At 58.3% G+C, this 14,069-nt stretch overlaps 2 protein-coding genes across 6 annotated transcripts in view; both read right to left on the reverse strand.

Annotated features, from left to right (window-relative positions):
- The window catches only part of AHRR (aryl hydrocarbon receptor repressor), a 115,031-nt gene extending 110,683 nt beyond the window's left edge, over window positions 1-4,348 (reverse strand). Inside the window, exon 1 of one of the 4 annotated variants that reach the window (XM_055367781.2) lies at window positions 4,210-4,348. Coding sequence is in view for 1 of the 4 variants with exons in the window: in XM_063700888.1 (XP_063556958.1) it covers window positions 3,364-3,545 (182 nt within the window). In the remaining 3 variants the exon portion in view is untranslated. Of the gene's footprint in view, window positions 1-3,363; window positions 3,597-4,209 lie in introns of those variants that run through there. The other 3 variants (XM_063700890.1, XM_063700888.1, XM_063700889.1) reach the window with 3 other exon arrangements.
- A 6,954-nt stretch (window positions 4,349-11,302) lies between these two features.
- PDCD6 (programmed cell death 6) overlaps window positions 11,303-14,069 on the reverse strand; it is a 42,938-nt gene continuing 40,171 nt past the window's right edge. For both annotated transcript variants that reach the window (XM_004059098.4, XM_019013265.3), the window contains exon 6: window positions 11,303-11,860. In XM_004059098.4, the coding sequence (XP_004059146.3) occupies window positions 11,762-11,860 (99 nt within the window). In that variant the 3' untranslated portion in view covers window positions 11,303-11,761. The remainder of the gene's footprint in view (window positions 11,861-14,069) is intronic.

A 14,069-nucleotide genomic window follows, 5' to 3' on the forward strand; every position in this document is an offset into this window, starting at 1 on the left:
CAGCCTGGCCAACATGGCGAAACCCCGTCTCTACTAAAAATACAAAAATTAGCCAGGTGTGGTGGCCGGTGCCTGTAATCCCAGCTACTCGGGAGGCTAAGGCAGGAGAATCGCTTGAACTGAGGAGGTGGAGGTAGAAGTAAGCCAAGATCACGCCACTGCACTCCAGCCTGGGCAACAAGAGCTAGACTCCATCTCAAAAAAAGAAAAGAAAAAAAGAAACAAAAAACAAACACCATGTAACACATAGGACACAAATTTACAAATAAATATAAGCGAAATATGTGGAATGTTAAGAAAGAAAGCAAATGGCAGATTGGAGCAGGGACAGATGCCGGTGGGTGGGCGGAGGTGGTGCGGAGGGTGGGACGGATGCTTCGGAAGGGTCCAGCCCTCCCCCCGAGGTGCTGTGGGATGCCCAGCCTCCTCTGCATCATGGTCACGTGTCTGGCCCAGTGCACTTCTCCCAGAAACCAGGTTGGGCACTTGGTGGCTGGAGGCCAGCATGCAAGGACATCCCATCAGAACTGCAAGGCCTTTCGACTCAAACAGGAAACGCCCAAGCCGCACCCAAGCCTGGCCCCAGTCTGGTGGGGAGAACAGGCCAGAGACGGTTCCCAGCACCCCAAGGCGGGCCGGGCATAGAGCAAACCCACTCGACCACCCCTTGAGGTCAAGGAAGGTAAAGGGGATAGGGTGACCTACACCAGCCCCAGAAGACCCTGAGCCCTGGCACCACCAGCCTGACCAACCCTCGTCCCCAAATGAGTGCAGAGCCACAGGGCAAGAGCGGGTCGGGGGGTGGCGGGACAGCTGGGAAGATGAAGGGGGGCAGGGGATGTCGTCGGAGGTGGGGCTAGTGCAGATCCTTCTTGTCCCCAAAATCCCAAACTCCCTTCCGAGTAGCTGGAATTGAGACGGAAGCCTCGTTGCCCTCCTCAGCCTCACACACCAGTGACTACTCGCCCTGCAAGGCCTGGGCAAAGCCACATTCTCCTGCGTGTCTCCAGCTCAGTGCTGTGGAACGGCTCTAAAATCAAAGGTTCTGGTAAAAATCACCAGAAGCAGATAAATATTCCCTGTGGTCGGTGTGGGGGAGGGGCCCAGAGGAAATCCAAGGAGCTGGCCTGCCTGCCCCCTCCCCACAGCCAGTGCCCCCTGAATAACCAGTTTCGGGTTTTTCATTTTTTTTTTTTTGTTTTTGTTTTTTTGAGACGGAGTTTCACTCTTGTTGCCCAGGCTGGAGTGCAATGGTGCGACTTTGGCTCACCACAACCTCCACCTCCCAGGTTCAAGCAATTCTCCTGCCTCAGCCTCCCGAGTAGCTGGGATTACAGGCATAGGCCACCATACCCGGCTAATTTTTGTATTTTTTTTAGTAAAGACAGGGTTTCTCCATGTTGGTCAGGCTGGTCTCGAACTCCCAACCTCAGGTGATCCACCCGCCTCAGCCTCCCAAGGTGCTGGGATTATAGGTGTGAGCCACCACACCTGGCCCAGTTTCACGTTTTGCTTGTGCCTCAGTTCTTTTTTTTTTTAATTTTTTTATATAAATGAATATATTTTTATTAAAAAAAAATTCCAAGTGGAAGCACCTTTGGCTATAACTCATCGCATTGAAACAGCTAGGCGGCTGGGCGTGGTGGCTCATGTCTGTAATCCCAGCACTTTGGGAGGCCGAGGCGGGGAGAGCATGACGTCAGGAGTTCGAGACCAGCCTGGCCAACATTTGGTAGAGACAGTGAAACCCTGTCTCTACCAAAAATACAAAAATTAGCCAAGTGCGGTGGCACACACCTGTAGTCCCAGCTACTTGGGAGGCTGAGGCAGGAGAATTGCTTGAACCTGGGAGGCAGAGGTTGCAGTGAGCCAAGAAGGTGCCATTGCACTCCAGCCTGGGTGACAGAACAAGACTCTTGTCTCAAAAGAAAAGGAAAGAAAGAAAGAAAGAAAGAAAGAGAGAGAGAGAGAAAGAGAGACAGAGAGAGAAAGAAAGGAAGGAAGGAAGGAAGGAAGGAAGGAAGGAAGGAAGGAAGGAAGGAAGGAAGGAAGGAAGGAAGAGCGAGCTAGGCAAGGTGTTTCAGGGCCGCCAAGTCTTTCCTACCCGAGTCATCAGCCCCTAGCAGGTCGGCCTGTTCATTCCTGCCTGTCTGTGAGCCGACTCTCCTCCTCAAGGAGCTCCGTTGAGTCTCCTTCAATGCCTGATCACTCCAGACCACATGGTGCTTTCCCGCTTCTGTGTCGTATTAACCACTTAACACTGTTCAGGGCCACCCAGCGGCATCTCTCCAACTGCATTGCAAATGACGACGGCTGGAACCACAGCTGCCTCCCCCTCCCCCGGCATCTCAGCACCCAGCACGGGTGAACGAGGTGGGAAGACCCTGTTAAGCAACAAGCCGTCTCCCTCCGATCACAAGGCCTGCTCCCGGGAACACCAGGCCACATGAAGGAGGGGGCCTCACAGTTGCAGGAAATAAATAATTTGGCACAAGGATCAAGATAAAGTAGTTTGAGAAACAGTTGCTGATAATACTTTAGAGAAAAGCCTCGTGGAGTTCAGGTGGTCACCTGAGCATATCTGAACTTCCTGGCCCTACTGGCAGAGATGCGAGGGGGTGTTGGGGAAGTGTGTCTCAGTTCTTGCCGTACCTAGCCTAAATACAGGAGGATGGATGCTATTACAATAGGTTGTTCCATTTTACAAAATGCTCATGAACTCACCTCAACAGATGGAGCCTCCCTTGGACTGGACCAAACTCCCCACAGAAATGCCCCTGTGAGCAAGACTCAGCTGTTCCCGGCCTCCTGACGGCAGCGTTCTTCTCTGCCTGGGACACAGGTCGAAGCTGCCTCATAGGTAATTGGGGGACAGGGGAGGACCCTACCCACTGCAGCCAGGGGCTCAGCCGGGGACCACGGGTGGGGCCTCGACAGACTCCTGGGTGCTGCTCACAGGCAGGTCCCACACGGGACAGAGGGGTCGGCCAGGGCCATCTGTGGGCCTCCCAACCCCACCAGGCTGTGAGCTGACAGCATTTCTCTGAGAAATCTGAATTTTTCTAAGAACCTTTCTACTGTGGTAAAACTCGTATCTGTTCATTTTAGAAAATACAGATAAGTAAGAAAACAAAAATAAAAGCCGTTCCCCAGGCGGTGGCGTCCACCCCGTCGAAGCGGCTCCCCAGGCGGTGGCGTCCGCCGGGTCAGCATCCTACGTTCTCCAGTTCTTGTTACTTGTGGCTTTTCAGCGACTCTGGGGCCGCATCGAGCCCCGGCTTTGTGCGGGATGGGTATGACACACCCGGCCCGAGTCCAAACGCCACCAGTCACTTGCTCTGAGAGGCTGGATGAGTGACCTACCTTGATGTCCTCGTTCGTAAAATGGGTGACAGTTGCCAGGCCAGGGCGGCTGTGAGGCCCCGTGGGGGTGGCGTTTGGAGAATGCGCGCACACGCCCACCCTTCTGCAAGAACCCCGCAGACGAGAGCCTGTGCGAGCGCACAGGTCCAGGGAGGAAGCCCGTCCCTGCCTGCCCTTGACATCCCGGAGGCCACAGCCGGACAGGCCCGTGGGACAGGCCCGTGGGACGCTTCTGCACAAGGTCTCTGACCTCCGGCGTCCCAGAAGAGGTCAGAGGGCGGCCCCTGCCTGTCACGCGCCCATGGCGACCCCTCCCCAGAAGGGGTCCCAGCATGGACTCCAAGCTCCACATCGCTCTCTCAGGGCATCCGGTCTGGGAATTCTGGCCGCTCAAAATAAGACTTCAGTGAAAACACTTCTGGGTGCTACTGAAACCAAGCCTGAACATGGGCCTTTCCCAGGGGTGAGGCCCCCCGGACCTGGCGCCCTCGGCCCGACAGCGGGGCCCCGCTCGGCCGCCCGCACCCGCCCAGCCCCAGGGAGCGCGGCCCGCACGGAACGCCCGGGGAGTGAGGGCTCAGAACACTCTCGAGGGGACGCTGAGGACCACGAACCGTGGACGCGCCGCGGCTTCCCTCCGAGGTCCGAGTTTTAAGTGAGACCAGCCAGCCGCACCCCAGAGTGTCCGCCCCGTCCCGGGGCCGCCGGGCCTGGCGACGCGAGGATGCGGCGTGAGGAGGGTCCCGACGCCGGCGCCCGTCCCTCAGCCCCACACCCGGGAGCGCATCCCGTCTCCACTGCGGGAGGCACGCGGCGGGGGCCTGCGGGGGCGCCCAGGACACTTACCCAGGGCCTGCGGGGCGCGGAGGCTCAGGCGCACCCGCGGGGCAGCGCGCCCTGGCCAGGAGCTGTGGCGGCGGGTGCCGGCGCTCGCATCCCGGGGACCCGCGGCGGCTCCAGGGACTGCCCCACCCCGGCACGCGAGCCGCCTGCCCCGCCCCGCCCCGCAGCACCCAGGGCCGGGAGGCGGCAGAGGGCGCCCGCGGGTCCGGCTGTCTCGGGTCCGGCTGCCCCAGCTGCCCTGGAGAACCCGAGACGCCATCCGGTTTCCCTGGGGTCCGCCCTGCGCCCTTCGCGTCCCAGTGATCCCCCGGAGTCTCCGTGCCCCGAGGCGGGGGTCGCGCGCTGAGCCCCTCCAGGCGCTGCGTTCCCCCTGGGGTCTGTGTGCGCCCAGGGTCCCCCGGTTCTTCCTGCGCCCCCGTCCCCTCCCCAGCGCTCGCGGCTGGCTGTGCTGAGCTGCTGGCCCTAGAGCCGGGCGGTGTAGACCCGAACAGGTAAAGTGAGGAGAGCGTGTCCCCCCTCGCCTGCCCCATGAGGTCGTTTCGAAAATGTAAAAGGAGTCATGGTTTTTGGCGAATTATAGAGAATATTAAGATACTTTTGGATCCTGAGCTTCCCAGGAAGCGGACGCGCGCCAGGCACGGCAGGGTCGTCCGTGCCACGTTCTTCGTCCTGGGCATTTCAGGGTCCCACGCGGCAGGTGCGCGGCCCTGGGCGCCCCTGCCGCGCCCACCCCGCTGGTCGGCACCTGGGACCGCGCGGTCGAGAGCAGGGTCCTGCCTGCAGGTCCTTAGGGCTCACCCCGCGCCCTCTGCGCGCCCGCCGGCCCCTCCGACCTCGGGCTGCACCTTCTCCTTCCCCCTCCCGGTGGTCCTTGGCCCCCTGTAGTCCTCCGTCCGGGCGCGCAGGCCCTGGCTGAATTCCCTGTACCCTCAGGGGATCCCTGGGGACACCCTCAGCCTGGCCTCGCACCCTGACGTCTCCACAGACCCTGGCCGGCTTCCACCCGTTCTCGCCCTCGCTGGGGCCGGCCATGGAGTCGGTGGTCCCTGGAGTCCGTTCCTCAGCATCCGCGGTCCCCATCCCAGCCGGGGGAACCGCGCCCTCCTCATCCCGCAAGGTCGGTTTTCAGCAACGCGGCCGAGGTTGTCACTGGCGCCCCCAGGTTCTCAGTCAAACCCCGTCTCCCTGACGCCCCCAACCCGCCCCGCGCCTCCTGCTGTTCTCTGAATAAGGCGTGCGGGCCTTGGGGCTTTTGCACTCGCTGTCTGCTGTCGGCTCAGGAAGTCTCTTTTCCAGACACAGCTCTCAAGGTGGGGTGGGCGCAGCTGAGAAGCCCACCCTGCCCCCAAGTGGCCACCGCCCCTCCCCGGGTGTAGCTCCTGCAGGGCAGCCCAGAATTGCTGAGTTCTGCCGCTCTGTCCCCAGGGGTCACCAAGTCGGCTCTGCTCACCTCTGGTTCCTGTCGAATAGCAGAGGCTCAAAAATGTGGGCTGAGTAAATGGGCTTTTTGGGGACAGAGTCTTGCTCTGTCACCCAGGCCTGAGAGCAGTGGTGCGATCTCAGTTCACTGCAGCCTCTGCCTCCAGGGCTCAAGCGATTCTCGTGCCTCAGCCTCCCAAGTAGCTGGGATTACAGTCGCGCGCCACCACACCCGGCTAATTTTTTTTTTTTTTTAGGAGATACTGGTTTTGCCATCTTGGCCAGGCTGGTCTCGAACTCCTGACCTCAGGTGATCCACCCACCTCGGCTTGCCAAAGTGTTGGGATTACAGGCATGAGCCACTATGCCACTGAGACAGCCAGGAGCCCTGGGTGCACACATTTATTTTTTGATATGGAACAATGTGCAACTATATTGCTGTATTTTTAAAAATCATTAGTTGTATCTTGATCCAATTTTTGTAAAGTGAATTATGCACAGAAAATGTGTAGCTGGATAACTCTGAGGTTACAGGTGAACTTCAATTTCTTTTTACTTTTTGAAAAGTCTACAATTCCTGTAAATTTTTGCAAGAAGCACATAGTCCCTTTGTGATCTGTTAAAATAAGAACCTGTGGGTAGACTGTGATGGTGGTGAGCCGCAGTCCCCCTGCATGTGAAGACAGCACCCCCATGTCTCAGAGCAAGCACGGGTTCCCTTCCACCTACCCTGTCCCACCAGAACCAACTGGAATGAGACACTTTGTTACTCTATTTCCTGGGTACAGAAAGAAACTGCTCCTCCTTCCTTCCCACTGCCCTTGACCAGCACAGGCCATCCACGCCCACCTGTCCCCTGTGCTTGTCCCCAAAGTCTCAGGTCTCTGCAGGACCTGGGGCAGCCAGTGGGACTGTGCAGAAAAAGGATGACCCTGCCGTGGGAGCCACTGCCCCTAAAGTCTCAGGGTCTAGTAGGCAGAGCCCCACGTGGAGTCCTGGAGTCTCTGGGCACCCCACCAGCACAATGGGGGATCCCTGAGCCACCTCCCGTTCAGACGGGCTATTGGGCGTGCCTCCCTCCCCACCACGAAGGTCCAGATGCAGCTGACACCCCCAGTCACAGAGTCTCCTTTCTGCCTCTGTGCTGGGGACCCTGTTCAGGAGGTCTCCTCCCTCCAGTCCGGACTTGCTGTCCCCACTGTCATTGAGCCCTCTGGCTCCCACCCACACTCCCAGCAGCTGGAGACACACCCCTTTCTCCTGGGCCACTGGTCCTCTCGGGACTCTGAACCAGAGGCGCTAACACCTGGCAGGGATGGCAGCTGGGGCAGGACTGGAAGCCTCCGAGGACCCACCCCCAGCTCCGGGTACCCCCACACTGGAGTCTGGTGCGGTGGGTCCCCAGAGCCATATGAGCTGGACTTGGCCTCCAGTGGACGGCCACACGGCAGGTGCCCACGGCCGGCTGCAGCGCCAGGCCCCTCCCAAACAGGCCCAAGTTGGCTTCACAGAAGTGTAGGGGCAAAGCTGCTCTTCATGGGCCTCCAGGAGTGGTGACCGTGACTGCCCCCTCCTGTCCTCACCTTTGCCTCCCACAGGCAGGCCAGGTCAGGAGCCCCCAGGGCCCTGACCTCAGAGGCAGACAGGGGTGTGCTGACCCCTCGGGGCCAGGCCAGGACCCCGCACAGGCGCCTGCGGCTCTCTGGCTCTCTGATGGCGGCTGGGTTTCCCGGGTTCCCCATGACTGCTGTGTCTCCAGCGTTGATGCCTCACAGGGAGCCGCTTGGGCAGCCCTGGTCACTCCTGGGTTCCCTCTCCCACACCAGTTTCTCCTGTAGGACAGAGAAGGACCTGGGGAATTTCGTCTTTTGTTAAAAACCACAAGGGAGCTCCCTGCTGGGCACAGTCACGGTGGCGCCCGTCAGAGCTCCTGCTTCCAGGGTGCATTCCATCATTCCAAGTTCACTGTGCTGGAGTCAGCTCTCTGCTTGCCGCAGGGTGAGGGGGGGAGGTGGAGGGTGAGGGGGTAGGTGAAGGGAGTGGGGGGGAGGTGGAGGGTGAGGGGGGAGGTGGAGGGTGAGAGGGGAGGTGAAGGATTGGGGGAGGTGCAGGGTTGGGGGGAGATGGAGGGTGGGGGGGAGGTACAGGATGGGGGGAGGTGCAGGGTGAGGGCGGGAGGTGCAGGGGGAGGGGGAGGTGCAGGGTGTGGGGGGGAGGTGGAGGGTGAGGGGGGAGGTGGAGGGTGAGAGGGGAGGTGAAGGATGGGGGGAGGTGCAGGGTTGGGGGGAAATGCAGGGGGGGGAGGTAAAAGATGGGGGAGGTGCAGGGTAAGGGTGGGAGGTGCAGGGTAAGGGTGGGAGGTGCAGGGTGTGGAGGGGAGGTGGAGGGTGAGGGCGGGAGGTGGAGGGTGAGGGGGGAGTTGAGGGGGGAAGTGAGGGGAGAGGTGGAGGGGGGAGGTGGAAGGTGGGGGAGAGCTGAGGGGGAGTGGAGGGGAGGAGGTGCAGGGTGAGGGGGAGAGGGAGGGAGGAGGTGCAGGGCAAGGGAGGTGCAGGGTGAGGGGGGAGGTAAAGGATGGGGGGAGGTGCCAGGTGAGGAGGGAGGTGAAGGATGTGGGGAGGTGCAGGGTTGGGGGGAGATGCAGGGTTGGGAGTAGGTGGAGGGTGAAGGGGGGAGGTACACGATGGGGGGAGGTGCAGGGTGAGAGGGGAGTTGAAGGGTTGTTGGGGGAGGTGCAGGGTTGTGGGGGGAGGTGTAGGGTTGTGGGGGGAGATCAGGGTAGGGAGGGTGGGGAGGCATGGGCCAGGGGCCCCAGGTGAGGGTGGACGGCGTGCACCTGCGCCTCCATGTCTGCACTGATGACTGAGGACCCAGAGCGGGGAGAAGGAGAGGCCCCCAGAGATGGCTGTGCCCCCATGTCCTGCTGTCCTGGGGAAAGTGGGGAAGGGAGGGGCCCCCAGAGATGGCTGTGCCCCCATGTCCTGCTGTCTTGGGTCTTGGGACCAGGGGTCAAGTGACGCTGAGGGTCCCTGGTGGGTGGTCGTGGCCGCTGGCCTGGCCTGGCCTCCCCGGCCCAGCCTCACCACGCTGGGCCTGCGCCAGGCACCTGGTCAGCTGTCCACCCCCTCCACCCCCAAACCCAGGCTCTGAAGTTTCACAGGGCACAGCCTGCCTGACAAGGGAGAGCTGAAAGGGCGAAGGCCCGTCTTTCTGTGGTCTTCTCTCTGAGGCTATAAATCCCATGGCTGTGTCGGGCAGGTCCTCCCAGTCAGTCAGCAGCTCCCGAGAGCTCTGTGGTGCAGCCGCACTGCCCCCACGTGGCTCAGGCTGTGTGCAGCTGCCTGGCCCTTGGGGCCTCAGAGTGCAGTGAGGTTTGGCTCAGGGGCTTCCCTCACCCAGGAAGGCGTGGGTGGCCTCCCTGCAGGCGCCTGAGGATGGGGTCTGTGCTGGCAGTGTGGCTGGGCAGGGGGCACGGCAGCCCTGCTCCCCTGCGGGTTCCCCCTCCACAGAGAATCCTCCACAACTCGTAAGCTCACTGCCCTCCAGGGACCCCCAGTTTTGTATCAGTGACTCGCGCCAGGAGAGCAGGGGAGTTCCCCCCCTCCACACCTCCAGCTTTGAGAGGCTCCTCACTGCCTCCCTTGACTCCTGGCAGCTGGGAGCTCCCCGGGGAAACGTCCCTCCCAACAGCCACAGCCCACCAGCCCAACAGGCTCTCTGCATCCAGGGGTTCCTTTGCCAGCAGGCCGGCCTGACATGCGTTTGTCCAGCGCTCTACCCCTGCTGGTCCTCCAAGCGTGCGGTGCAGCCGCCCCACCGCCCTCCTCACCCTCTGCTGAAGAACTTCTGCTCCGGAATTTTCAGCGGCTTTTGTTCTTGTGCGTCTCCATGGAGGCCCCTCTCCAAGGCAGCCTCCCCGAGTCTGCAGCAAACAGGAGCCCCCATGGCAGCCACGTGCAGAGTACCTGAGGGTACCTGCACCACACACCTGAGTGTACCTCACACCTGTGAATCTGCCACACACCTGAGCATACCACCGACCTGTGCATCTGTCCCACACACAAGTGAGATGCTGAGAAACACACTTTATCTTCATCAGAGGAACCTCTCATTGCTGTGAAAAGGAAGGAAGGAAAATCATCCACAATCTGACTTTTCTCTGTGAAAGTCTCCGTCTCACCTGGCCTTCACCTGCTTTCTAGGAGTATGGAGCTAACCGCCACACACAATATTCCTTCCCCGGCAGCTGATCCACAGGATGGGCACATCGGCCTCGGTATCAACTGTTGGCCCGTATCATCCATGGAGACATGTGCCTGGGGGCAGGTGTCTCACCAGGGCTGAAAGCTCCTCCAGAGTAGCAGGCTTCCCTGACCCAGGTAGGAATCCAGAGGCCAGAGAAGCTGCAGGTGTGGGGTGGGGGTTGCCCACTGCACAGGAGACAGCACGGGCAAGGGCCTGGAGACGTGGCTGGGAGGGCTGCAGGGTGGCCGCAGCAGCTGCCCTCACCCCAAGCACAGAGACCTCACAGGCCTAAGGCTAAAGGAGGAGTGAGGGCAGCTCCCAGGGTGGGGTGGGTGCAGCTACTGGACACTGAGTCCAGGTGCCCATGAGGCGAGGGAGAAGTCGCTGGGCGCCTGGCCGTGGAGGCCTGGGTGAGGAAGGCCTCATGGAATTGGGAGCTTGGGGCCTGGACAAGGAAGTTGACCTCATGGAGTGGAACTTGGGGTCATCTGCTGCAGAGTCATGGGGGAGTCAAGGTCTAGGGAGGCACCCGGCGTGGATTGCTGGGGATCCTCAGAGACTGCCCTGGGATCCCCATGACTGAGGTCATGAGGGAGCAGCCAGACCCCCAAGCCCACATCCCTCTCCCTCCCATCCCCAGGGAGCCTGGAGTGCCTGCTCCAGAGGGATTCGTATCCAGAGGGCCCCAGGCCAAGTGCAGGTGGGCAGTGGGGGAGGTCTCATCTGGAGCACAGAAGCAGCCCCAGTCCCCACCCCCGACAGCACACCTGCCCAGCTTAAGAGACTGGGGGCTTTTTCCAGGAAACCATGCTCCCTGCCCCTCACCCCTCAACACACCGAGCAGGGGTTTGAACGGGTAGAAGATCCCAAGAGACCAAAACGAACAGAGAAAAGTCATGCACAACTGTGTGGAAGGAGCAGGCTTTCTGAGACCAGAGGCTGCAGCCCCAAAACCAGACGCATCACCGTGGAAGGGAAGCGTCTGGAGAATGAGGCTGGGGCTCGGGAGTGTCAACCCAGGAGGGCCCGGCGCTGCACAGTGAGGCAGGGAGGCGGACCGGGCAGCGCTGGCAGTGGACCAAGGTGAGCAGGATGCGCTGGGTGGACACATGCTGCAGGCCACATGCAGAGACTGCAGGGCACAGCACGGCTAAATCATTAATGATGGAAATGCACAACCTGCTATACCAAATTGGATTTCTTCATCCAAAAGGAGCAGTCTTATGAAATTTAACCTCCTGAACAGAGGGTGAGACAGTCCCTCTGCATTTTCACAAGCAGAGCTGTGCACGCTGGGCTGGACAATGTTCCAGAAGGTGCCCAGTACCCTGGGAGGTCCCAGGCATGCCAGCACATCTAACACTGACTGTCTGGAGGACCAGGGCATGGGGCCTGGTTCTTGGACCTATTTGATTTGAAAAGCTGAAGGCAGACCACACGTCTAACATTCCCTTTATTGCTTACGTCACATATTCCAATGAATACAATAAACTCCTTTTTAAAAAAGTAAGGCACATGAAAAGCCTTTTGTGTAAGTTCCATGTTATTTTAAAATTCCTATTGGCTAATAAAAGCATTTGCACTATAGAACCAGAGACATCTAGAAAAGCACATGATAGATTTTTTTGCAAGCAGAATGCCTGAAACATTACATTTACCTCATGGCACAATGAGACAGTCACCAAATCCAATGTCTGCATTAGAACGATACAGCTACTATTACAGTTGCAAAACCAATAATCAGCTTATCCACATATGTACAGCTGGGTCCCCACGTGACAAAATCTAAAGGAAGAACAGCATCTAACTGCACCTGTGCTCCATTCCCTCACAGATAGGAACTGTGACATTTTGGCTCTTTCCATGTTGTGCTGCTCTTCACGAGAGGCCAGGGTCATACGATACTGAAGACCATGGACAGGTACTGTTCGTACGACACCTGAATCCAGCCGTCCTGATCCGTGTCGTAACGTCTGAATATATCCGTCAACCTCTGGGGAGAAAACAGGCATTTAAATCTCGATAGTAAACGGAAGGAGCAAGGTGCACTGGGACAAAGGCCTGTAGGGACCCAATTTCAGAAGCACACACGTCTTCTGGGCTCCCTGATGGAGCCCAGCACAGGGAGGCGCAGGTGGGGCTGGAGCTGTTCACACGGACGGTGGGAGTGCGAAGAATGAAGAACACAGGGCTGCAGGGCTGGCTCTGCTACATCCAGCCCTGGCTGAGCCCCTGACTGAGCCCCTGACCCCAGGCCCTGGTCTCCTGAGTCTCCTGGGGGCCTGGGCCCTTCCTTCTCCCCCTGAAGACCGTCCCATGGAAGCCCTCCACCCTCCAGTGGCTCGCCTCTGCTGTGGGGGCCACCTGGGCCACGTGCAGCTCAGGACACAGCAGGGGATGCCCAGCCAGATGGGCTTGTGACATCACGAGGGCTTCAGGTTCCTCCAGCCCGGCCCACCCCTCCCTCTAACAGCCGAGGGTCCAGGCCAGGTCAGCGGCAGAGACAGGGTGACCACCTACACTCTTGTAACAGGGATGGTTAAGTAAGTGACACTTCAACCGTAAAATACCCTGAAGATTCAGGCCAGCATGGTGACCCTCGCCTGTGACCCCAGCACTTTGGGGGTCCAAGGCGTGAGGATCGCTTGAGCCTGAGGGTCGAGGCTGCAGTGAGCCATGTTCGCACCACCACACTCTGGCCTGGGTGATAGAGCAAGGGTCTGTCTCAAAAAAGAAGAAGAAGAAAATGTGGCAAGGGAAGACACAGCAGTCATCGCATATCAAGACCTGCAGGAACGTGGACAGGGTGTGGTGACTCTCGCCTGGGATCCCAGCTACTCAGGAGGCCAAGGCAGAAAGATCGCTTGAGCCTCAGGGTTGAGGCTGCAGTGAGCTGTTTACACCACCACATTCCAGCTGGGGTGACAAGAGCGAGACTCCATCTCAAAGAAAAAAAAAAAAAAACCCTGCAGGAATGCCACAGCCACCACCGGGCTCCTTGACTTGGCAGAGGCTACGGCCTCACCAAACTCCAAAAGCACCGCAATGGATAATGCTGGCTTAAAGAGTAATGGGTAATTTTTCTTTCTATTTTGAATACTTGGTGTTTTTCTAGGGTTTCTAAAAGTGTTCATTTGTTAGAAAATAATTTTCAAAAAGCCTTTACCCTTTCAGAAAAAGCAGATAAATAAAAACGTTTTTGAGGGAATTTTAACTTGAGGTCTGCAGCTTTCTTTTCTTTCCCATTCCCCATCTGTCTAGCGTTTAGGGTCACTCTCCAAGGGTGGGGACAGCCTGGGAATTGGCTGTCAGGCCCTCCCCACGTGGTCTGGAGCAGGGCCTTGAGGAGGCATCTCCCAGGAGGAGCTACGCTGGCTGCAGATGTGCCTTGGAAGGCACTGGAGAGGTCGCTGTGAGGCCGCCTGTGTTACTCCAGCTACTGAAAGCTCACACAAGATCAACGTTAACTTATAGAACATAACCTCAAATGAAGATCTGAGCCCTACGGCAATTCAGACACAGAACCTCAAATGAAGATCTCAGCCCTACGGCAATTCAGACTCAGAACCTCAAATGAAGATCTGAGCCCTACGGCAATTCAGACTCAGAACCTCAAATGAAGATCTGAGCCCTACGGCAATTCAGACTCAGAACCTCAAATGAAGATCTGAGCCCTACGGCAATTCAGACTCAGAACCTCAAATGAAGATCTGAGCCCTACGGCAATTCAGACACAGAACGAGATTTCACACTGCATCTTTTCCCTTTTTCTTTTCTTTTTTTTTTTTAAGACAGGGTCTGGCTCTGTCACCCAGGCTGGAGTGCAGTGGTGTGATCTTGGCTCACTGCAACCTCCACCTCCCGGGTTCAAGTGATTCTCCTGCCTCAGCCTCCTGAGTAGCTGGGACTACAGGCATGCGACACCAGGCCCAGCCTACACTTTTTTGAAAGTGTTCAGAGAACACTGTAAAAATGTCATCCAACCTGGCAGGAACCCCAAGAGGCAGGGGCAGGAAAGGGTCCCCAACTGTAGAGTTTTGAAGCTTCCATGTTCACAGACCTGGTTCTCCAACAAATCCCTGAAGAACAGGGACTGATGCATCCATGCCAAATCAGAGGAAACTCACTTTTACAGATCTAGCATCTTAATTATTATACAGAATAAACAATTTGGGAACGTTTTCCAAATTTCCACATTATTT

Source organism: Gorilla gorilla, chromosome 19 (genome assembly GCF_029281585.2).
Source record: "Gorilla gorilla gorilla isolate KB3781 chromosome 19, NHGRI_mGorGor1-v2.1_pri, whole genome shotgun sequence".
In the NCBI taxonomy this organism is placed as follows: Eukaryota; Metazoa; Chordata; class Mammalia; order Primates; family Hominidae; genus Gorilla; species Gorilla gorilla.